The sequence below is a fragment of the Rhea pennata genome, chromosome 10, assembly GCF_028389875.1.
Source record: "Rhea pennata isolate bPtePen1 chromosome 10, bPtePen1.pri, whole genome shotgun sequence".
Lineage (NCBI taxonomy): Eukaryota > Metazoa > Chordata > Aves > Rheiformes > Rheidae > Rhea > Rhea pennata.
The window spans coordinates 17,654,475-17,679,958 of NC_084672.1; the positions used below are offsets into that span (position 1 = coordinate 17,654,475).

Sequence of the window (25,484 nt, forward strand, 5' to 3'; positions counted from 1 at the left end):
ACCTATAGCTTCCAATTCATTTGAAGGTGTTATAGATGCATAGAGTCTTATAACTTTGCCTTCTGATTTTCAGATGCATTTTGTAAATAAGAATCCTGAGAAAATGATCCAAAGCTATATATACTAAGTTTAGATTTTATGATATAGCTTCACGTATTTGATGGAAAGAACATAACAGCACTTCAAGTGCCAAGACTTAAATGAACTAAAGTGGTCCTAAAGCTCCTACCTCTTACAGTATCAATAAAGAGCCTTTTTTAGGAACAAATTGTAGAAGAGGAGTGAAGAAAACTCTACCTTGGAGACACCTAGACACCTAAATGTAAATGTGTGTGTATATGAACACCAATTTTTTAAAAAAGCAGAACTCTCTCTAAATTATTTAAATGCCAATTCTCTTTGTACCTAGAAATTTGATACTTTTTTTTTTTTACAACAAAACCTGTTCTTATTAGTGATCTGAGTTAAGTGAGTTAACTGTATTAAGCCTTTATCTGCATTTACAGTTCAGAAACTGTAAAGTTTTTGTTAGTAAAACAAATAGATGTATTTTTACAGATTTCAGGGATATATCATGGCAGTTGTGTATATGTTAAAGTTTTCTTTTGCAGGCTGGGAGCATACAGAAGCAGATAAGAAGGCCTAAGATGTGAGCAGAAACACTTATACCTTTTTTTTTTTTTTCTCCACAAGTGTTTCCAATTACAGAAAATGTGTAATGCCAGATTCTCAGCTGCTTTTAAAAGGCTTAATGATTTAAACCAGCTGAGGATCTGCTCTTGAAAACACAACATGTTTAATTGCAAGGAAAGGTATGTACAAGCATTTTGGAATTTTTATAAGCAAAGTAAGATTCACTTTTTGGAAAATGATCTTATTTCAAACATAGAAGTATGATCAGGGTTACTGCAGAGTAGGTTTGAATAATCAGGTATGTATATTCATAAACTGTTTCCTTAGTGCTTAAAAATCAGGAAATTGATACTTCTTGTTTCTTTTTATCCTCTGTACCCTTTTTCTTCCATTGACAAAGCATGTATCTATGACTTCAGCATTATCAAGCTGTTAGTCAAAAAGCATACTTGTAGCATAGTTATGGGTACTGTGGTATGACTGACATTATTTTACATTCTGCTAGCTAACTACTACTATATTCCTCTGTTATTTCTTTTGCACTTAGTTATTGTGGAAATTGCTACATATTAGTAAGTGTAATATTTACTGTTTAGTCTCTGGCACCAAAAGTACTCCCAGCTCTGTGATGCTTATTAGTTGTAAACTGTAAACTTCCTTTAACATAATTATTTGTCTGCAGCTATTCTGGTTAGGTGTATGCTTGTTGAACCACACATACGTTACACTAATCTGCATCAGTTATGGTTCTGAAATTAATCATGGTCAGGTGTTCCTTTACGTTTTGAGGTATTACTGTGTTAAACATATCAAAGTTCTATTTACTGCTGGGGCTGGTGTTATCTAACTTATTTATTAGGGTTTGAAAGCACCTGCTGTCTTTAGTTACTGAAAGCTTTGTCAAACTTAACCATGTGGTCTAAGAATGTTCAGAGTAGAAACGGTACTCTGCACGTAAACAGGAACATAATAGTGTCGTCTTCACCTTGAAAAGGAATCAGGGTGAAGAAATCTGAATCCTTGTTTTCATGGCTGCAAATACTAGAGTGCATAGCTTAGCTGGGTTTCCTTGCTCCCTAATGTTGTTGGAGCAGCATGTAAGTATGAAGAAATACAGATTCCCTATGTTGTGGTTGTTACTGCTCTCATAGCTCATACAGCTCTAGACATAGTTTAGACTGGTTTGTGTCAGGCCTACTTGAATATTGAGGTGTGCTGTTCAGCGGACTTAAAGAATTGCCTCCTGCTTCTGTCTTGCTTGTTGAATCTCTTCTATTTGTTGCTTTGGAGTAGAATGGATTTTTATTTTTACTAACTTATTTACTGAGAGAAGTGAGAATAGAGGGAGAACTTTAAATACTGTGCAAGTGGATGTAAAGTTACTTTGTTATAGTTTTTTTCTGATTCTTAAAACTGGTTTATTTTACTCACAGGATGCATATGGTCAGTAGGTACAGCATCTAGGAAATAACTTTCTACATCCTGAAGTTGCTTACAAGAACAGCTGGATAATGGGTTTATCTATAGCATATTATAATTGCATGAATAAGATTCTCCAGCTATTAATTACCAGCAAGCTAGGGAAATTACGCTTTTAGTTTTCTACCTTGCCTCTCATTTTTATCTTTTATAGCATATTTAACCTTGCCTTCAGTATTGGATATCAGTGTTTAGGTACACTTACATAAGAGTTCCTTTCCTCTTTAAATGTAGATTTTTCCATTAAGTTGCTATCTCTAATAATTAGGTCTGAGGCTTCCTCAGAGGAGCTTTAAACTGGCCATTTGCACTCAGTTTCAGTGGCAGCTGCAAATGCTGACCATCACTGAAAGTTAAATCTTCTGTCTTTTTTTCTTGGAAATCAGCTACAGTTAACTAAAATTATAGAAGTGAAATTATGATTAAGTGCAGTAAAATTCAAGAAGCTCACTAACAAATAATAATTTTTAAAGGTAATATCCTGTCACAGACTGATTTAATAAATCTTATTAGCAACTTCATTTGAAATAAATATCTGATACGAATTATCCTTTCATTTAAGAACAAAAGTTATTTTAACAATCCTTAATTTCAGCTAGCCTGAGTATGTAGGCTGGAAAGAACAGTTTATGCTGAGCAGTTTTCTGTTTAATTCATGTATTTAAACTAGAAAAGGTTGTGTACGTCTAGACAGCGTTCTAACTAAATTGGTACGAGGAGGTCAGCTGGTCCTTAAGCTATCTATATTTGCCCCATACCTCTGAGTAAAATTGGAATGTCTCAGCCATCAAACACAAATTTGTGCTTCTCCTAGAAAGATCCTTTTGCCCTGTATTTAAAACTTTACTCATCTACAGATGACAGAAAGAAAGATAGTCTAGTTTTCATAAACTATATTGTACAAAGTGTAACTATCCTATTTAATAAGAGGGTGTATCTTTTATTCAAGTTAGTAAACCATGCTTATTGGTTGATTAGGAAATTAAGTAGCAGAATGATTGCTTTATTTTTGTCCTGGTTCCATTAAACATCTATTGATGGAACCAATAGAATTGGCACTTCATCAACAAAAACTTTGCATAAGAGGAAAAATCTATGAAGAAAAGACTTGAAGTTTTTCATAATATTTTAAGAGAGTTGAGACAATTACTTGATGCAGATTGTAAATCTGTTATAGTGTCCTTTTATCTTTTCAATAACGTGCAAAATGAGAAAAATGGGTAGATCCCTTCAGGCAGATTCATTTCTGACTTCATGTCCTATACCAGAAAATCCACAATCTCATCAAAATACTTTAGATGGACTATTGATTTTTCTCTTTAAACACTTCAGATCATTCACCTGTAAATCAGAGAAATGACTTTCTTAGAAGTTTTATTTCTTGAATCAAAATGAGATAATTCCTCTAATGTTTGAGACATTATGTTCTTAGCAAACTAAAAGGTTTTGTCTTCTATTAAATCAGAAGTCTAGCTTTCATTTTTCTTTCAATAAAGGAGACTAAAATGTACTGCAAATGATGATTCTTCAGCTAAGCCACTAAAATCCAGATGTTCTCTTTATTAAGATGATGCACGTTTTACTGAAATGTTGATATATTGCACTATTAACAGTGGTCATGTTAAGTCTTATTTGGGACTTTTAGCTATATAGCATATTAAAAATACTCTAGTAAACTCCGGCTCTGTAAATGCCAATCGTTTTAGAAAAGACAGTAGGAAATAGCTAATTCTGCATTAATACAGCATTTTTTACTCTTGGTAACTTGGAATTGTAAGGAATCTGGTTATTACAGTCACTTGTGTATATATATGTGTTGCACAATTTAAAGTTGTACGGAAGGAAAGCAAAATGCTTTAATGCACCAAAATAGAAAAGTCTGCCCAAAACTTTCTGTATGATATTGAAAATACTATTTTTCTCTTTCTTAGACCAGTCTCTCCAATAGAAGTACTTTTGCCAACCCTGGTAGAAATTCAATTTTTACAACAGCATATTTGAACAGAAAGTATGATTTCCCCGCTTCCCCTCCCCTGCCCCGAGTGATTGCGTTTTCTGCCAGGTTGGTGATGGTCTTCTGGGAAAGGTATCTTGTCTTGGATGAAAGATCTGAGTTTTAGCTTGCCTCCTGTAAAACCACAGGGCAACTTGTTTTTCAGATCTGAGACACATACCCAATTTCAACTTTCAAGGAGTCGTAAAATGTAGGGTAATTATCTTAATTTCAGTTGATATTTTTAGCACTCCAGGACATCTATCAGGGCAGCCAATCATATGGAGGAAGTAATTCAAAGGTAGATATTTCTGAAGAAGTGACCCAGACTATTTTCAGATTAAAGCATGGAAATTGAGGCTTCTTTCATCTTTACCTGAAAAGATTTCCTGTTTAAAAACCCTTTGGCTTATATGTGAAAGTAAATCCTGTGCTTTTGTATACATTTCAGTGATACTGTTAAAGGACAGTGTTTTTGTAAAAGCCAAATAAGCTGTGATTATCTTTTGCATAAGAACATGAGAAAACAGAAAAAAACAGTTACTTTATTCTTCCTCCTTCACCTCTGCTGTTTGATTAGGGAATCAGACTAATACATAGCTACAGGGTGGTGCAGAAAGCAGCTGAAAAGTTCAGGAATTCATGTACAACTTAAGTCCTTGAATAGCCAAGTAAGAGAATCTTCCCTCTGTGCACAGTTGTCCTGCCAACAAGGGGCAGCATTCTGCAGCCTGTGAGTGGAGATGTGACTGTCACCTTCGTGTTGCCCTTGAGAGAAGGCATTGGTTTATTATTGGGGTTCTTGAATGCTAGGTAGCTGCTGTCGATTTTAATGTATTGTTTTAAAAGACATTTATAAATGTGCACTTACATAGTGTTTCGTGCACAAAATTAGGATTTGGTCAGATTTTGAGCCAAAACCTACTGATCTTCATGGTATTCTTTATGTTTTTATTCATAATATGGTTTCTGTACAAAGAATCAGAATGCTTTGTGAACTCTCAATGACCCACTGACTTCTATTAAAAAAAAAAAAAAAAAGAAAGCAAGCAAAAGATGGGACTGGAAGTGCCCTTTAAAGTATTGACTTGGGAAAAAAAGTTTTATAGAAAAAAAAAACGGAAATAAAAGTAGATGGAAAAGGATTTTTAGTGGAGATTCATTGCTTAGCTACTGGTCTATCAGAGACAGGTGTCCTATTTTAAAAACTGTTATTGAGTTGCTAGGAAGCAAAGTAACAGCAGAGATATTCCACCTTAACAGTTATACAGACTACAGGCCTAACACTGCAATCCTTTCTTTTATTGGTGAGCACTTGCGTACATTACCTGTTGTCTTCAACACATTTGAGCTAAAGAACACTAGATAAAGCAGGATATTTTTCTTCTGAACTGCAAATAATAAAGTTGTTAAGAAAGCAGGATATTTTCTGTAAAATTCTGATCACAGTCATACGTTGTAAATGGATAAAGTAGACTTTATTAGCTGTCTTGCCCTCCTTTCTCTCCCTGCTCAGGACAACTTTTTGGAATATAAATTTAAGGAAGTTTGAATGTCTTGTGCGTGGAAACGCCATCTTAGTTTTCGTTTTGCTGGAATATCAGCTTCTGCATTTGAAATTGAATGTTCTGTGCCTAAAAGGTTGCTTGTGGGAGTATGTTGCTCTTCAGTTTTGCCAATGATACAAACTTTTTGGTTAGGTATTTGTGCCTATAAAGCTAATTTAATTACTTGTGTAACAATTAGATGTGATCTTATAATGTGGTACCTGGTGATCTGAGATAAAGTAAGTTGTAGTGTGTTCCAAGATATTTTCAAAACAGGTCAAAGTGTAGGTAGATTAAAAAAAATTTTTTAAAGATGCTTCTCAAGAAATAATGGTATGCTTGATTTGAATTCATCCCAGCTGTTGATGTCTTGATACTGAATTCCCTCTAAAAGATGAGCAGGGTAGACACAAGTAGAATAACTACTCCTGGCATTACAAGGACCCAACTTCTGAGTGGCTTAGAATTACTTGCTAAGTATTAGAATAATAAAAAAAAGAATACGTCTTGTTTTTAAAGAGCCATTATGAAGGTTTTGTGTGTGTGTATTGCTATATAAAAACATCTGTATTTTACTTAGCAGTGATGCATGTTTTTTGACCAATTTCCACTACATCTTTAAGATGTATGCTATGTGGTTCAACTCAGATCCCTAGTGCTTTTTAGGTCCTTAAAGCTCTACGAAGAGCTACTTAACATAATTAAATCATGTAAAGTATGCAAATTTCTGACACATGCTATGTACAAGTGACAGTAGCAGGGCCCTTAGGCAGATTTTCAATATCTAAACCCTGTAGGGCACTTCTTAACAGTTTCCTTATTATCTATGTTAATTGGTAAGCAAAGCTAATTACAACTATGAATTTACTTTTTATAAATTGGTTTCCCATTTCTATCACTCTTGAAAATGCCATTTACTTAATGGATTTCAAATAATATGATTGGGGAGATAGATGCATGAAACTCATTAAAGTTGAAAGTGGTATACAATAAATACAAACTTCAAACCACCAGTGTAGCTATTACTGTAAAGCATGAAGTTGCTTTCTGAACTGGTTGGGAGCCTATACCAGACTGACAGTAATGAGACAATTACCACACAAGTGGGATCATTAGCATGCTGTCTCCTGAGTTTTGATGTTTTTTAACAGGCTAATAATAAGATCTGATAGATAGTGCCCTTCTGGCTGTCTTCAGGAAATTATCACTTTTGTGTTAAATTAAGAATTAGTATATTGTTGTGTTTAAATATAAACATGGCTACTGCAAAACTTTTGTTACTATAGTTGAGGAAGAAATTTCAGTATTGCATCCTGCTTTTAGTTATAATCAATGATAAAGCATTAAAAATAACAATGAATGTATTAAAAATCTCTTGAAGAAAATAACTTCATTAAAAGATAAGGCAAATGATACTCCCAAATTGCTTTCAAATCATTATAAATTTAAAAGGGAATTCCAACAAAGTATTCCAGCAATTAAGAGCCTTCAGAGAAATCAAAGAAATGTATCCAGAGCAAATTCAGATCTTAAGCAGCATCTACGCTTGAATGCTCAGGAAAATTAAAGTGAAAATAATGAGACATCAACATAAATAAGTGTTAAAATTCTTTAAACTGTGGTTTATTCTTACCAGAAGACAAAATAGTTGAGGTTTTCTGTTAGCCTTACTTTGCCATATTGGAAGCAAAACACAGAGCTTACCCACATGTCTGAAATTAATGAACAGCAGAGGATCATGTGGACTTGAAATACCAGGTCCTCTGGAGTGTGTACAGATGTGTCTTGTTTTACATGTGCCAGTCTGAAAGTCCTTGGAAATAAAAGCAAATGGCTTTTTACTTATGGCATACAGTAGTATCGGTGCAGGGAGCTAGTGAAATGTAAATTCACATCCCAGTGTAATATGTCCTAATTTTCCCAAGCCCTAAGGCCCCTTTACTCCTGAATGAGTGCAGAGATATAAATGCATTTATTCTTTCTTTATCACTCTATCAGGTTTCTAATTGTCCTGCTGTTGAATAGCTTTAAGCATTTTTGGATTGTCTGGGGAATAAGTGGCTCATTCTCATAGATTGCACAAGCTTTATTTGGTTCTGGGATTTTTTCCCCCCTTTTGCTAGCCCTTTCATGCTGATGTTTGGCAAAATGTTATAATATAAACTTTTACTTTGAAAGGTATATTTTGATGTAATATCTCCAATTTTGGGTAGCAAACAGCTGTACTGGATTAAGCAAGTGAAAGGTAGTTCTCAGTGTGAAGTGGGTAGAACCAGAATTCAGTGTGATCTGTTAACATTCATCCTCTACTCTTTCCAGTAATTCATTCCACCTGGGTTATCAGGTGGGATGTAGCACTTGACAGAATGACTTACCCTGAATAAGCCAGAAATCACAATTTAGGAATGTCAGCTGAGGCTGAAACTTGGGCCACGGGGTATGTGCAAGTGTGTTGTTTCTAACCAGTTTGTACTTTTTTTGGTCTGGGAAACTAACATGCTGTGAACTAAATCTTTTTTTTTTTTTGATCACTTAAGATAACTTGCAGGAAAACAGCTGTCTGTTCAATGTGTGGAGCTCTATCAGGTGTTTTATGGACCTGATTAAAACATTACTTGCATTTATTGCTGTGCTAGAGCAGTTTTTTTTAGCCATGCTGAGTCACAGCACTATCATCTGCTTTCCTGACCTGTTTTGTGGTACCGAGATTTAAGTAAAATGAAAAGTTATGGTTAGGGTAAAAGAATTGAATGTTGAAACTATGAAATATGAGGGGACCTAATCTTTTGAAACTTTTCTGTCAAGGCACACACTTTCACTTTCTCTCCAAGCAACTATATTACACAAAGAAGAGTTGAAATTTTTTTTCTGTAAATGTAACTATTATAGGTAGATATGCTGTACATGCTTATACTACTTTCTGTACAAAAATAATTTATACTGCTATATGCCAATTGTGCTGCTGTAACTGTATCCACTCTGGTGTGCTTTTACTACCTAAACTATACTGATATATAGCAAGAGGATGTTCTTAGTTTTTCCTAGGTAAGTGTAGTTTTTTTGCAGGCCAACTGCAAAATTTCCTGCTATAAGCCTGTTAGAAACAGGCTTTCAAATGTGTTCCAGGTGCAGAGGGTAACCATACCATACTGGCTGTTGTTGCTATGAGCAGTGGGGCAGGGAAGTTCTTGTAGGGGCTAGGTCTGGTAGCATCCTTCATACCAGAAATACGAAACCTGCAATCTGCAATTCTCTAATAACCTTTGCTTCTGTTAAAATGACTCACAAGTACTGACTCTTTGCAGAGCACTCGGTCTGATGCCTTTCTCCACCGCTGTATGCAGGTGTAAAGTGCACGGCGAGGGGAGAGCACTGGATACAAGCGCCCCGGTTCCACAAAGCGAGGTGGACAGATGAGAAATATTTTTCCTTACACTTCCTTCGCGCTACAGAAAGTGCGGTGGCAAGGCCGGGCGGCAGCCAGGCAAATGGAGGCGATGCTCGCCGTATGTTTCTCGGCGCTGTCCTGGTGCTGGGCGCGCCCGGGCTGCGCCGTGCCGCGCTGCGCCGCCGCGGGCCGGGGCCGCCTCCCCGCTCGCCTTGCTCGAGCCGCTCTCCCCGCGGGGCCGGCGGCCGCGGATGCTCCTGCGCTGCCTCCACCCGCCATTGGCCGTAAACAACCCTCCCCCCCCTTCCCTTCCCTTCCCTTCCCTGCGCTGCCTCCCCTCCCTCCCCGGGAGAGACGGGCGCCGCGGCAGCGGGGGAGAGCAGGGCTCCGGCTCCCTCCGCTCGCCGGCCGGGCCGGGCCCGCCCCCGCAGCGGGCCGGCGGCTGCGGGCGAGCCGCCCCCGTGCGCTGCGCGCCCTCGCCCGCCGCGCCGGGCCGAGCGGGCTCTCCCCAGCCTGCGGCGGGCAGGCGCGGCGCGGCTGCCCCGCTCCCGCCCCGCCCGCCGGCGGGCCCCGGGCTGCAGCGCTGCGCGCGGGGGCTCGCGGCTCCCCCGGCGTCCGGGGCAGCTCCTCCCCCATGAGCCGCGGCTGCCCTCCGCCGCGCACCGCCCGCCGGGCGCGGGGGGCAGCCGGAGGCGGCGCCGCGCCGTGAGGGGCCCGGCGGAGGATGCCGCTGGGCGGCGGCGGCGCGGCGCGGCCCCCCGGCGGGGCGCGCTCCCTCAGCCCCGCCGCGCTGTCCCGCAGCCTGTCCCGCCTGCGCGAGCACCGCGCCCGCTCGCGGGCCATGCTGGCCCTGGGGGTCACCCAGATGGTGCTCGGCTGCCTCATCGTGGCCGTCAGCTTCGCCGCCCTGGCGCTCACCACCTCGGCCCGCGTCCGGCACTCCTGCCCCTTCTGGGCCGGCTTCTCGGTAAGTCCGCGGGCGCGCGGCGGCCGTTGGCCGGGGCGCGCGGCGGCCGTTGGCCGGGGCGCGCGGCGGCCGTTGGCCGGGGCGCGCGGCGGCCGTTGGCCGGGGCGCGCGGCGGCCGTTGGCCGGGGCGCGCGGCGGCCGTTGGCCGGGGCGCGCGGCGGCCGTTGGCCGGGGCGCGCGGCGGCCGTTGGCCGGGGCGCGCGGCGGCCGTTGGCCGGGGCGCGCGGCGGCCGTTGGCCGGGGCGCGCGGCGGCCGTTGGCCGGGGCGCGCGGCGGCCGTTGGCCGGGGCGCGCGGCGGCCGTTGGCCGGGGCGCGCGGCGGCCGTTGGCCGGGGCGCGCGGCGGCCGTTGGCCGGGGCGCGCGGCGGCCGTTAGGAGCGGGCTGGGAGCGGGGGCTAGGAGCCCGCGCGTGGGGCTGCGCTGCCGTCAGTGCCGGGCCTCGTCCCTCGCGCCCGGCGACTCTCGGCATGGAGCCACCTGGCACCGGCGCGCTCAGGTGAGAAATTCACGTCTCGATGTTTTTGGTTGCGGTGCTGCTGCCTTCGCCCCCCCTGTGATGGAGCCCTGACATGATGTGGTGGGGCCTCGGGATCTTACCCCAGCAGCGGTGCCTTCTCTGAAAGCAGCAGCCAGGGGCAGCTTTTAGCCAGCGGTACTTGGGTGAAGTTGGAGTAACAGATTAATTTTAGACATTTGTAGACGCACCTGACGTACAAATACCTGCAAACCGTACAGAGCATTTTGCGAACATTCCAGGCTGTCCTGGGGTCTTCTCTTTTGTGTCAGCTCTGACTGCTGCGCTGTCTTTGAGAGTTCACCTTGAGGTAGAGCTATTTCTCAAGGTCTTGGCACAGGTCTGTGCTTGGATGCAAATGCAACCACTAGTTACGTTGCGTTGAAGGTAATAAAATGAGATGAGCACGGCAGGAACAGATCTTCAGGGATGGCACAGTGCGCGAGTCCTCAGAGGGCCTGAGCGCACCAGGCTGGAAAGGCCTGTGGCTTTGCAGAGGGAGGCCCTGTCACGGGAGGCCACCGGGATGAGCGCTGTGGCGTGGGGAGAGGCCGTTGGTCCCACGGGAGGGAGAAATTTGTTTGTTCTGAGCTTAGGGGTGAGGATATTGCATGTGAAGTGTCCAAACCTGACTTCTGCTGAGCATGGTGTTTTCTTGTTTGCTTTACCTGTGTTGTGTTCTGTTAACGTAAGTAAAAGGCTAAAGCTGATGTTCTTTTTCTTGCAAAGGTAACCTCAGTCTATGCTATATTATGTATATCAATACAGTATGTGCGTGGTTATATTAATGTAATGCTGATTTATGAAAGCTTTTGTCATAAGCGGTAAAATGGGACTGACCAGTCAGGCTCAGAGAAGCAGAGGTGTCTGAGGGGCCCTAAGGCTCTGGGAGCTATTGGTGAAGATCTGTTCCATTTAATATAGTAGGCTATTGGTTTCAAGTATGTCTTTTCAGCTCTCTTCAATGGATCGGTGAGTTTTCAGCTTTAAAAGTGCTCATTAAAAGCCAAAACTGTTAGATAAATGACTTGTGTTACCTTGTTCCAAACAAGTGACAGAAGTGGCAGGATATCAGAAATAACCATTTAATACACTTATATGCAACACACAATAATCTTCTGAGTTTTTCAGTGTGGAAGTGTGGATTGTGTTTAAATACTTCTTTTGATTTTTTTTCCCCCAGGATTGTTTGTAAGCTTGAGAAGAAATATCACTTTACACTGTTAGCCTTGATATTTTAATATCATATTCGTCTGAGTTTGAACTTCTGCAAGCTAAAATGCAAGTGTTCTTACAAGATGTGAATTTTAAATTAAGTATCTGACTGCTTACATTTTAATGTGCTATTAAGGTAAGACAGCTGAGACAGATTTGTTTTTTATCTTGACAGACCAAGGAGGAATGCACCCAATTGATTGTGTGTTCAAACTAGTGCAACTCATGTAGTAATACTTCTTTTTTCCCCTGCTCCTGTAGTTTTTGTAAAAAGAGACTTTTGGGATTGTAAAACCATTTTTTAATTTTTCTGATTTAGGATGCCTTCTCTTAGATTGTCTGCCATATAACATAGAATAGTGTGTTTTCCACAATCAATTTCATGATTATTACTTGTTCAGCATAATTGGGCTTTGATTCACACGTATTGAATGAATTAGTAGAAGACATACAATGTAAGGGAAAGTATTGCAAGACTGTTAACTAGAAAGCCTTACTGTCTTATTTTATTGGAATGAGGTGGGTGTTCCTAAACTAATGTGTTATGTTTGTGTTAACAAATTCCGTTTTATACAATAAAATATTTAACAAGGAGCAAGAATAACAAGATTTTCCTGCTAACCACCTTATCTCTCAGTGTTAATAAACAAGGTAACAATAGGGCAGTTTTATAGAATCATGAACCCTAAAGAACTTCTTAAGATCAGATTAGTAAATTATACAACCCTGTCTAAAAGCCTTCAGAGGTGTTTAAAATGATTTCAACAAAAATTAGGTATATCATCAGAACCAAAAAACTTCTTGTGTAAGACTGAACACCTTTTAGCTTGCCTCTGGAAAACAAAATTAGAGAAACAACCAAGTGAGGCAGTAAGTTAATTGAGGCAGAAGAGGAGAAAAAAGGGGTGGGGGGAGAGATAATAATCTAAGTATCTTTTCATTCTTGGTGCTAAAATTGGACATAAATGTCTATTCCCTTCAAATTACTGGGTTTTGCTATTGGAACTGAAGTAATTGAGTAGCTTGTTGGTCAAGTACTAAGTCTAAATCTTTTCTTAGGTGATATGTTGTAGTTTTTTTCTAAAATTGAAGGTTTTTTTAGACCCCCACCCTGCTCTGTCAGTGTAAATGAAGGCTGCAAAAATTGCCTACCATCTTTTAAATACTTTTGAAAATAATTTCCTAATATTTGTAAAAAAATTTTAGTTGATAACAGAAGGTAAAGGGTTACAAAATACACTCATCTGAGAAATTTTTCTGATCCAATGAAAAGAAAGGTTCTGGTTTCTTGCTTTCAGTTTGGAATCAAATCAACTGTCTGTGTTAGAGCTCATCCAAAGAACAAGGTACCATATTTTCCATAAAGTTTTGAAAAATCCAGAACTCATTTCAGTATCATATATCAATTACACTATTTTGCTTCATCTCTTCTTTTATAAAATAATATCAAAAAGAGAAAAAGATTTTTGCTTTAGTATATTTTGTATGAAGATGTTTCAAAGCAATTAGTGAGTCAGTTTCATACACAGCACAGAGGAATTTTGGGGTTGGATAGGCAGGCAATGTGGATCCTCTGCACAGGTAAAAGTTATTGGTAAGGTTTTACAGTGTGTGCTGAAGCATTAGGCAACTAGCTCCCAGTGCAGGAGGATGACAAGATATCAGAAATGATGTTTTCCATACTTATTTATTTTCTTTAGAAGGTAAAGTAAAACTGGACCTCATTAATTCTTTCAGCAGAGTGAAAGTGAGTACTTTCCAATGTAAAGTATAGAAACTTAAATATCTTACCCTTTTAAGAATATGAAGACCTTAAATATTACATATAATCAAAGTGAGGCTAAGCCTTAGTCTCATTTTGATCATAGAATAATGACCCTCAAAGTCAGTGGCAGGCCACTGAAACTTCCTAAAAGTTTAAGTAGTGAAGAGGTTCTTTTAAGACTTCCACAAAGTCCGTAGTTACTGGTATATGAGAAAATACTTATTCTTCACTCTTTGCTCTTTAAAATCCAAAACACTCACTGCTTTGTAATTTGTAGGCTTTATACAAGACCAGATTGTTTGTAAAGCTCCAGGTAAGTGTGCTTTAAAGTTTATGGCAACTGTATCAATGTTGTGGTGCCTGTGAACCACAAGCCTGATAGTGCCATACTTGAGTGACTACAGAAGCAAATCTTGCTTTTAGCAATTATTTCTTGAAATTATTAATGTGGGTAACTAGATATTTGTTTATTTCCTTGATCCCAGTGTTCAGAGAAAATTGTTGGCCTCAGAGGCTAGAGTTATCTCTAGTATTAGGAAAGCATTAATGAAATTGCATGTTAATTCATAAAATCACTTTCCTTTTATCAATTTTTTTTTTTTTTTGAAATCGTACTGTACCACTAGAAGTCTTAGCTTTTAATTTATGGTGTTTTTCTATCTTACGTATAAAGTTTTTTGAAAATGCCTTATTTCTGTATACCGATATTTGACTGGAAGACCTTTTAAAATATTACCTCTCCTTTTTATTAAGTTTCTTCTTACTTCTGCCTCTTTTCATCTATATGCTCTGTTCAAAACAGATAAGGTGTGTTAGTTTAGACATAGCTTTGATGTAATGTATCTTTGAGGTTCTTGACATAGAGACTTGTTGTGTTCTTTAGAATGGTAAATAGACATATAAAAAAATCATCAGGGTGAACTCACACTAACTCCTTTCTTATGGAAAATATGAAACAAAATACATTGTTTATTTATCTTCATTATTAAGTGAGAAATCTTAGTGTAGAGCCTCTTCTGTATTCTTTAATGATGTTTTATAAAACAGGTTTAAATACCTCAGATGATCCATTATTAGAGAAGAGTTGACTTTCAAAAGCTTCTGACAGTCTGTGACCTTGGCTCCTCTTCATATGCAGTAGGTTGTTTTAGCATGTTCCATGCAGAATCATTGTAGGATGGAAGGGGAGACTGCAAGAAATAAAGAGGCTCTAATAATAATTGTGAATGGTAGTTATCTCCATTCTGGGAACAGATTTTTTCTTTTCTCCATTCCCCTTTTTCTTTCTCTCTCTCTCCCCCTCCCCCCTCCCCCCCATTATTGCTTGGGGATAGTGAGGTAAAATACAGGAGTTACTAGAGTAAAGTATCTTTAGCTTGGAGGAATGAGCTTCAGTTTGCATGAAAAACCTGATTCTGGCAGAGTGTCTGTTACTCTGAAAATAGAGATTAACTGTTCAGCAAAAATTAAGCTTACTGCTACTATTGAATGATGCTTATATTTTTCTTTTTATGCTGTATTTGTCAAATTTGTCAATACATATCAAATTTATTTGTCTTGGATCTAGTTGTCTCATATCTAGGACTTAAATGATAGCATTGGTGTCCGTCTGCTATCGGAATGGATGAAGTTTAAGCACAGATGTCAAGTAGTTTTGATACTAGAATGTGCATCAGTACTTTGCATGTGCCCTGTGCTTCTGTATGAAGATACCTTATCTTCATGAAGGTATGGAGTGCTCGCTCTTAATATCCTTGGAATCACACAGAAGCTGGTGAATGTTTAACCTTCTTAGCTCCAACTGAGCTTTTTTCTAGAATTTTGGAAATCATCAGAAACACCACTGGGCATCTGTTTTAACTACAGAGAAGAGATGAGTAGCTGTTTAGATAAGATTCATCTGGCCGGACACCTCTCTGTAAATGCTTTTTCTAATGGTGTTTTTGAAATCTGGACTCTATGCCCATGATGATTAGTTTATTGTGGACTAATCCTATGTAAGATTCATTATCCTATGCAGTCTGATACTGGTTCAGACAATATCCATAAGTATTCAAATTTTTCCAACCTTATTTTAAGGTAGTTGGTATTGCTATTTTGGGAATTGTATAACTTAATTTCTGCACTGAATAAGTCTCTCTCTTCAAGAGTCTTATCAGACTTTTGATGAAGAATATCCAATGGAGTTGCATCAAATCAGCTAACCAGACTGACTTCCCTGTCTGGTCATTGGAGGTCTTATGTTGGTCCTGAGAAAGGTTGTAACACAAGTATTAGAATAGTTACTTTTAAAGTATCTTGCTTCAGATAGATGAAATTTAGAAGACCAGGACATGGATCATATCAGAAATCCTACAAGCAATTTGCTATCCTATCTTTTATCTTTCCAATAAATGAGTGACTACTGGACCTGGCTAACAGTTTATGAAAGGCTTTAGCCAATAGGATATTCACAAAATGAAAGGTGTCCTTTCAAGATTAGGATACTTTTGTTTTTGTCTCAGTGTGAATTCCTTCTTACTTGTCATAGGGTATGAAGAAACTTTATGCTTTTCTTTCTCTAGTAAGTTACTGTAGTATTTGATTTGATCCAAGGCCCTTTCAGCTTCTTTCTAACCTCTTCCCGAACAATGCCTGGTGCAAGAATACCTCAGCATTTTTTACACACTGTCATTTGGCATATGAGCCAAACACTATCTTACAAAGCAGAACAGGTTATATGCTTTAGGAATATGCCAGTATCTGAAGCTAGTAAGATAAGTATTGTAGAGCAACTTGACAGAGCAGTCAGGGTGGATGCTGAATTTGAGAAAGCAGTACTGATAATGTTTGACTCATCGCTGTTAATCCCTTACTTCAAAACTGTTTAGGGAGGATATTGTGTTCTTGTTACCTCCGGTGGGATCTCCAGTTGCATATGCTTGTACAAGAAACTTAAGCTAACTCTGGTTCTTTGAGACTCTATTAAATCTGTGTCCCCAGCTATCCTACTATCCCTGGTTTTCTGACTTTTTAGTACATGGGTTGCACTAATTCACTAGCATCTTATGCATACTTTTCTTTCTCTTTGCTAGCTCATCAGGACTTTGAAATATGAGCAAGCTGGAGAAGAATGTCAGCTATCTCGAACCCTGTATCTTAGGGAAGCAGGTTGGAGGGCAGGCATTTGTGTAATCCTGACACACATTATTAGTAAAAGTTTATTAAAATATTACCTACATGGGGTAGCTGCACACCTTCATAAAATTCACAAAGATCACAATAAATATTCATTGTTAATGATTTAGCATTTCTTGATGCGTACACCATGACAGTATTATCCTACAGACTACTAAAGAAAAAGACAAAACAAGGCTGAGTTAAAACCTGCTATTAAGTGTCAGTTAAAATCTGTGGTGGTGGTGTCCAAGAAGAGTTCATAGGCATCTTATAATCACAAGAAATAAGAAATCTGGCATACATGCTCATGTTTTCTGGAGTTCATGGTGAGGCAGAGCTTTGAAATAGTGGATTGATGAGAATGTTGTTTCCATATTCTGATGGAAGTAATAGCAAATTTGACACTTGAAAAAGAGGTAAATTGGTAAGATGACAATATTCCTTTTCTGTTCTGTGAACTATAAACAATAAAATGGGTATTTGTAACTTCTTGGTGAATCTTGGGCCGAGAGTAACCTAGAGATTTCCTCTCTCCAGTGCTGAAAAATAATGGATTTGTGGAAGCCAGCATGATTTATTTCAGGAGGCAAATCAGGTTTTATTGCTTTTGCTTATATCCTATTGGTTAAGCCTTCTGGGACTGAGAAACACTTCATCATGCAGGTTGATTTTAAAAACTTACTGTGTTACAGTAAGGAACAGTTTAAGGGGGCGGAGAAGTTGCCATATTGTGATGCTTCTGAGGGGTTTCATCTGTAGAAAAGAAATAGCATCAAAATTGTTTATACTGGCATATAACTATTTCAGTGGAGTACTTCAATAAAAATATTTTCCAACTGCTGAATATGGTGCATTCATTTCCCCTTCTACAGGAATAATCAGTGCTTTAAAGGAATTCTGTGTCAATGTGACCAAAAGATGTGCTCTAAGAATGCGAAAAATGCACTCTGACTGCTGATAGGTATTCAGCCACGGGCCCACACAAGAGCTCCTCTGAAGTAGTCAGCCACCTGAAATTAATGTAGTGTGGATACTGTCATTTTAGCATAAACTCTTTTAGAAACAGATTTGCTTCTGTTCTGTTTAACTTATTTCTAGTTCACACCTAACCTGTAAGGCCAATCTGAAAACTCCTATACTATCAGAGGATATGAATTCTCTCTAAATTAATGGGAGTCCTTTCTACTGGGCAGAATTTTACTCTATACAAGGTTAGTATTGTAGTAGAGGTCTGCAGAGTGATGTACCTACTTCTTGAGGACCAGGTGCCCAAAATGTGGGGACGAGGGGGTAAGATTTTAGCATCTCTAAGCTGATAGAGTTGACTGAATGTCCATCAGCATTTGTAGCTCCCCTTTCAGTTTAGTTTTATTTGGGAAAAATGCAGTTGTAAGCTCCAAGACTCTTGTGTAATGTAAACCAAAGCCTGATATGTGAAAGCAATCAGTAGTTTCTCTTCAAGTGTGCCACCCTGATTCAGTTACTGTAGATTCATCTGCTGCTATTTTTTTTTTTGCTTATCTTTTATTTTTTTTTCCTATAAATTTTAAGATGATCTTCACTAAAACAGTAACTTTGTGTGTGTGGAAATTTTTGGTCAATATGAATTTTTATCAGGTGTATGATGGTTGCATGAAATGTGCAACATGTTTCTACAGACCTGCTAGTGTCTTTTAGGACGTCTTCTATGGCAAATCTGCTCTGCATTAAAGCTCCTTTAATAGGTGTATATGTTCATATAATAGGAATATATATATATATGTATGATAATAAAGGAAACATATAAACCAGTGTGTGGTATAAGAAATCTATTTTTTTCTTTGATACAGAATCATTATGAATTTCTTTTGTTTTTCTGAATGTTGTGTTTGCTTTTGATTACCTGGCATTGGCAATTTATATATGTTATATATTGGTACAAATTTTCTACTATGAGGTGTTCTACTTTAAAAGCTGTATTGTGGCCATTTTCACAACCATCATTATTTAGTTTCAGTATTTTTGAATGTTAATAGGTGCATTAATGTAAACATTAATTTGAATGCAATTTGAATGCAATTTGTTTACTCAATATTAATACAACCTTATTATTTATTGCTATTAGAATGCGTATTCTTGTTTCAGGTTAGTAGTGTGATACTATGCCATTTGGTCAAATTCAGTGGGCTGTATTTTCAAAGGACTCTTAATTTATTCTCCCAACCTTACATGTTAGTATTGTAAGGTTTTATTTTTTTGCCTCCTTCCTCTCCAAAACTTTCTTTCTTTTTATCCATATCAGAATGGTATGCTTATCTTTTAATCAACAGATTCCTTGAAGTTGATAGGTTTCCTCTATGGTGCATCAAAGGGTAAAATTTTTTGGAGGATGTTAATGGTATTTGCATGTAGAAATAGGATAAATTGTGACTGCTTAGTTTGCATGAAGGTTTTGAGTTTAAAAAATACTATATACTGCAGAGCTAAGTTGCATTTAATTAGAAATACTGCTGCTTTACTGTTATGATGAGACTGTTTTCAGATACGCTGCAATTTAAGAAATTGAGTAATTTTACAATATTTTAACAAATACAGGCTTACTTGTTATTGTATCCAGAGGGGGGGAAAAAAAAGAAAAAAAAAAGAAAAAAAAAACCTTCTTATCTAAGTGCTTTGAAGAATGCTTCTTTTTTTCTTTTTTTCTTTCTTCCTTCCTTCCTTTCTTTCTTTCTTTCTTTCTGTTTTTTTTTTTTTTTTTTTTTTTTTTTTTTAATACCTTGAAGGAGGCAAAATGAATACTAACTTTGGGAATTTCTGATCTTGACAACAGTTTGATTTAAACACTGATAGTTGAAACAGCATTACAAGTTTGTATTTTCATGTCCAATTTGTCTAATTTATAAAACAAAAAAATTTGCCAACTTCACAAGCTTGCCTTAGATTTTGAAAATGAGCTTGTTTCTTTTATAAATGTCATCAGCATCAGTAACTAATGTTCTGCAGAATATGCAAATTAAATCCTCATTGATAACTATACAGTACAGGTTATCCTGTCATCTGTATAAACAGTCAATCTCAACAGAATTGTATTACTGTAGGATATAATTTTCTTATGAGATTGTTGTTGCTACTGTTTGTGTGGCAGAAAAGAGCATGCGTCACCTTGAAGATCCTAGAGGGGAGATAAAGGCTCAAGTTCTTTGTGGTAGCGGACTGTAGCCTGAATTTATAAAAACTATTTTAATTTGAGTAAGATTTTTAAGTGTTATTTCCTTAATTTAGCAAGGTACAGAAATACTTCTGTCATCCTGCTTCAATATGTTAACTATTTAATTTCAAGGAAGTTAAGGGTAAAGAAGGACATTCTATACTTTCTTTGCCTGCCTTATACATGTTTAAGAGATCAGACATTTCAGACTAAGATAATTTTGATAGTTACTGATATAATCATTTTCTACAGTTTAAGAAGATAGACAGGAACAATGTTAGTATGTTTTTGCTGAAGTGGATTTTGGGTAAAGCAGTGTGGAATGCAACACAGAAAAGGTGATCTGCTTCAGTCGGTTAGCCATGAGGTTCAATCTTCAAGCAAGCTGTCAGCTGATAAAAGAAGGCAGAAACCCTGCTGCAGGGAGGTCTGAAATACAAGCAACATCTCACAAAGCAGGTCTTTTAGACTGTTAGAACGTCAGTATCTGTTTCCCTCGTAAAATTTAAGAACAGCCAGAGATGGTTTCTGTGTTTGCATTATATTGACTCCTACTTTATAGATGGTCTTATAGGACAAAACAAAGCAGATGAATATGATGTTTTCTCTAACAGCATACCTCATAAAAACACAGAAGGTGAAGATGATCTAAGAAGCTTGCATTTAAATTATTGTCCTGCTTTTTGAAGTGTTCCATTTTCTGAAAGTAGAAAATTCAGAAGTCACTGTAAGTATATTTTAGATGTCCACAAAGAGCCTACAGAATAATAATAATGTACAATGATTGTATTGATCAATAGACTTTTGTGGAAATGAGACGTTTGATGATGATAATACATAAAATGATAATTTTTCAAGGAGATCAGTCTGAAGATGATGGAAAGTGCATTTTTAGTTTTACAAACATTTGCAAAAAAAGTATTGCATCCTACTTCAACTAAATTGGAAAAGGATAGACTGAAGTTGTAAAGGCTTGTATATTAAAGAAGGTGAGGTCTCTGGTAAAGAAAAAAAGATACCTTGTGTAGCTGTTTCAGGAAACAAAGTTACAGTTGGGTGAAATCTTCTGGTTTATTGAATTTCTCAGAAGTAGACATTAACTTTCTTATAATTTCAGTGAAGGGCAATGCAATATATTTTTAGTGTAAATAATCAGTGTATTTTTGTCTGTTAAAGAATCTGTGTATCACTTAACTGGGAGAAACGCTGGCTCCCCAAAAGGCCATTTGAAATAACTCAGGAGTGGGAAGATGAGGATAAGCAAATAGTGTTTTCTCAGACAGGATTCACACCTCCTCAATCCCCAAAGTACTTTCTTAAAAAATGTGCTATCTGTTCCTTCTGTATTTCAACATCTGACAAGTGATGATCTGTTATCTTAGTAAGCTATAAATATGCTATACCATTGGATAGCAGGGTTGTACAAATGTGCTGGGAGAACTGTAATAAGCATAACGGTGTTGAGTTCTTGCTCTCTCTCTGCAATTTGAGAACTTTTTCTAGCCAAACCCATCTGTACATCTTAAAAATAACTGTAATGTGTTACAGTGACAGTGCATTTAATTGTTTCAGTGACCCAGTGACCTGTTGGAAGACTTAAGGGAATGTATTAACAGAGAATGCATTGATTATTATTATTAAATCCTAAAATCATAATACTAGCATTAGTAAATGTATAGCTTCCCAGTTTATAATCGTGTGGGATTACAAATATATATATAAGTAACCCTCTTAAAATTTAAAATAAACATGTTCTGTGTAGTCCTTAACTTTTTTTTTTCATGTGGAGATTTCTAGAAATTATGAATTATGTTGGAACAGACTAGAAAAAAACTATGTAGGCTAGTAAAAACTGAACTTTCAAGAGCACCCTGCTCATGGTATTTTTTCTTGCTTAGATTGGAGGTTGTATGTGTGGAAAAAAGCGTAGTGGGAGCTAGGAAATGCTTACCCTCAAGGAGGTAAGTGTATCGCATTTTTGGCAGTAACTTTCTTGCATATGAAGGTAACAATCTCCAAGTCCTGCTGAGCTGTGAAGGCTGGAGCTGTGCTTTACTGCTTTTCTCAGGTTGCCAGGGCTCCTAGCTCTTGTCCTGTGCACATGCCATTCAAAAATCATCTTTAGCATCTTGATTGTGGTTGTTGACTTTGGATATAGTATGTTACTCTTCCTCATACTGGAATCAGTTAGGATTAGTATGTTTTGATGTATATGTGTGTTGACACATACTTGGCTGTTTTCTGTAGATAATCTGTTCCAGTTGTTAACAACACCTGTCTTAAACTATGTCTTTCTTCTTACTTTTACTTCAAGCATCCCTTTGTACCATTAAAGCCCATTTTTTCTTCTTTTTCCAGTTGATTACCTCACAACAGCCTTCTGTATGTTAGAAGGCAGCTGCTGAGTGTCCCCTTTCTCAGGAAATTAAATGCTTGCAACCATTTAATCATGTTTTGTAGACTTCTGATCCTTTCCATTGCTTTCATTTCTTTCATCATATAGTGCCTTTATTGAAGATGCTGACTAAGGAAAAGTCCCTGCAGAATCCTACATTATAAATTCTTGACTATTTAATAGCAAGTAATGGTTAAATATTTGTTATGTATAGTTTTCTAACCAGTCGTACATTCACTGTTAAAATAATCCATTAAATTTATGACTTGTCTTAATAATATCCTAATGTGCAAGAAACGTCGCAGTCCTAAAGTGTGTGCTTAGAGTGTCATGTCAAGAAGGATATGAATCTTTAGAGGTCAAAATTCTTTTCTACCTATTAAAATTGTCTCCTTTTACATCAACAAACAGAGATAAAACTGACTTTTGATAAAAATTGAATCAAATACAGAGGAAAAAACACTATAGAGAAATGTTTGTAATTACCAAGACTGCCAGATGACAGTCCAAATCTTAAATATGCATCTTTCATTAAATAGTGTGACAATGTTACTTGAGCTAACTGGTTTAGGTTGTGAGGAATCTATGCAGACTTAGATGTTGCAGCTACAAATCATAGTGTGCTTAGTGGTGAAAGACTTGAGAAAAGCCTGGTAATTTAACCTCATAGAAACTGCCAAAAATCCAAAGAAAGTTTTAAAGCAATGATGGAATACTAAATAAGTTATTTTCATAGAACCTAATCTTAAATGTGCAGAAAATTATTGTTTTACAAATTTGCTGATAGCTTTTTTTCCCCAGTTTCTAGCCTCAGTTGACACACAGAAGTGGACATGCTTCTGATTTTTGTTATGGCATGTATTTGAAAAAAAATTGAATGAATTCACACATCAGAGGTGGAGAAAAAAGTGCAAGTAGGTAGCATTAAACATGTCTATGCTATAGTTACATCTGATTATTTTTACTATTATGTAAATTTACAGAGCAAGTAAGAGTTATGGACTCTAAGCAGCACCAAAAGATAGTGTCTTTGTTATAATTTGATCAGGCACGCATTGTAATATACTTTGTAGGCTCAGGTGATGAGTTTGGAGTTTTACTGAAATAAGAAAATGCATCATAGGTGCTTTTTTTCCTGTTTCTTTTTTTTTTCTTTCAGACTACTGGCCTGCATGAATTAACCTGATGATGTCTGACTGTCTAGAATAGGAGCAGTAGCTTAGCAACACCAGTTAGTGCTGATGCCAAAGAACCATGTTGACTTTCATCATTTTAAAGTGCCAACTGGTCCTTTAATAGTCTTTTCTGTATTTAGAGATTCACTGATAATTAACTTTTTAACTTCTATACATAAATTTGGATTTCAGCATCAAATTGGTTGATAAAGAATTTGGAGTTTGAGATCTGGAGGTAAGATTTAGGAATGGAATCTTAATAACTGTAAATCCCACAGTGAATACTCATGATACTTGGAGGTAGAGAGTGCAGAGCAACTTTGCCTCTTTCTTGCTCCCCATTCACTGTAAAGGCACAAAACACAGGGCTGCTTAAATATGCTGAAGTAGTGGTAAACTGCGTTCTCTGAGAATGATAATGTTTCCCAAGTGTAATCTCTTCTTAATAGACAGTAATGTCTAATAAACACATCCACATTCTGGAATACATCATTTTGAAAGGAAATCAGTTTTACAAATATAGAGAAATTTGTATGTGTTTACTTAAATGAAGCATCAGGAATGTTTGGTTCTTTTGTGGCAGGAAGTCTAAAATTATAAAATGCAGACGTGGAATGCCAGGTCTTATCAACTCATTTAGCCTGTCTTTTGCTGTGAGAGCAAGCTTATACTTACAGCATCCCTAGTGAGAATTTGTTTAAATAGTCCTAAATTTGTGTAATGAAGGAAGCTTTGTAAACTCTCTAGGTTCCCTCTTTCAGTGTCTAGCTATTTTTATGCTAGTACGAATCTTGTACATTAACTATGTATATCCTAATTTGTAGTGTAAATCTTAGCTGTAAATTCAGCCTATGATGTTTTGATTCATCTTTGCTGGGCACACAGACAAATGCTTGTTTGCTTGCTTACTTATAAGAAAACTTTCACTATTCTTTGGTGTAAACAAAACCAGATCTTTCTAACTTGCCGTATCGATCATGTTTTCTAAATCTCTTGCCAACTGCATTTCTGATCTCTAGATTCTATGCAGTAGTTGTGCATGGTTAATGAAATGTGATGCCCGTTCTGAGCAGAGTATTCCTGCTGAGGCTTTCTTCACTAGTCCCTATTGCAGTGACATATATACTGTTCACTTTGTATGCATAGAATTGCTGCTAGTTTTTCACAGAATGTTTACCTGTCTTTAGTGTTCCTCTGTCACATTTTTATTTATATTTTTGGTTTCTAGTTGCACAACCTTCAAGTCTCGTCTGCAGTTTTCCTATTATTCTGCCACTTACTGCCTCTTGCATACTGATTCATCTTTTTTTTTCTTGTGTATGTTATTTTGCAATGGCCTTAATTTGGAAGCATCTTTTTAATTTCTTGTTTTGAAATACTTAGTTTATTAAGATTCTTAGGCCATTCTCCTAGCATGTCTCAACTTTTTGTAATGAATGAATGATTGTCTCAGGGTACATCTACAGTAGTGTTTTACTTCAGATGTGCACTTTTGAAATTAATTGTCCAATTGTCTCTATATAATGTATTTTCATTTACCTTGTGGACCTCTCTGAGCACATGAACTGTTTTCCTTTCAGATGATACTAGACTGAAAGGTATGTTCTTGCAGAGTACATAATATACTCTAGCTGCAAATAGGTGTTCAGTGTATGGGACCAGACTGGAGTTAGCTCAACGTTTAAACAAACAAACAAAAAAGTCCCTAACAGTGTTCCTCTGCAGTGTGAATGATGTGGATGTCAGGTTCTCAGCAGCACTAGTTTTCTCTACAGATCTACTTCTCTTAGCCCACACCACCTGTCAGCAGAGACATTGCTTCAAATACTGACTTGTGGAGGAATCAGGATAACTCCCTGCAGTGTCCCAAAGTGCACTTCCTGCTGGACTGAGTTCAGATAATTGACAACTGTTCTTGTGAACGGGATGTTCTAGTAAGCTGTACATTGTCTGCACAGTAATCTCATGTAATAGTTTTTTGAGTGGTGTAAACTCTTAGGGGTGGTAGCTAATAGTTCAGGTATTACTTGTACCACTTCATAGCGTTCTGTGTGTTTTAACACGTCT

The 25,484-nt window shown here is 37.9% G+C and overlaps 1 protein-coding gene across 4 annotated transcripts in view; it reads left to right on the forward strand.

Annotated features, from left to right (window-relative positions):
• The first annotated feature begins 9,885 nt into the window (after window positions 1-9,885).
• The window catches only part of ENTREP2 (endosomal transmembrane epsin interactor 2), a 160,657-nt gene continuing 145,058 nt past the window's right edge, over window positions 9,886-25,484 (forward strand). For 3 of the 4 annotated variants that reach the window (XM_062583391.1, XM_062583390.1, XM_062583393.1), the window contains exon 1: window positions 9,886-10,007. In XM_062583391.1, coding sequence (XP_062439375.1) covers window positions 9,906-10,007 — 102 coding nt within the window. In that variant the 5' untranslated portion in view covers window positions 9,886-9,905. The remainder of the gene's footprint in view (window positions 10,008-25,484) is intronic. The other variant, XM_062583394.1, reaches the window with a different exon arrangement.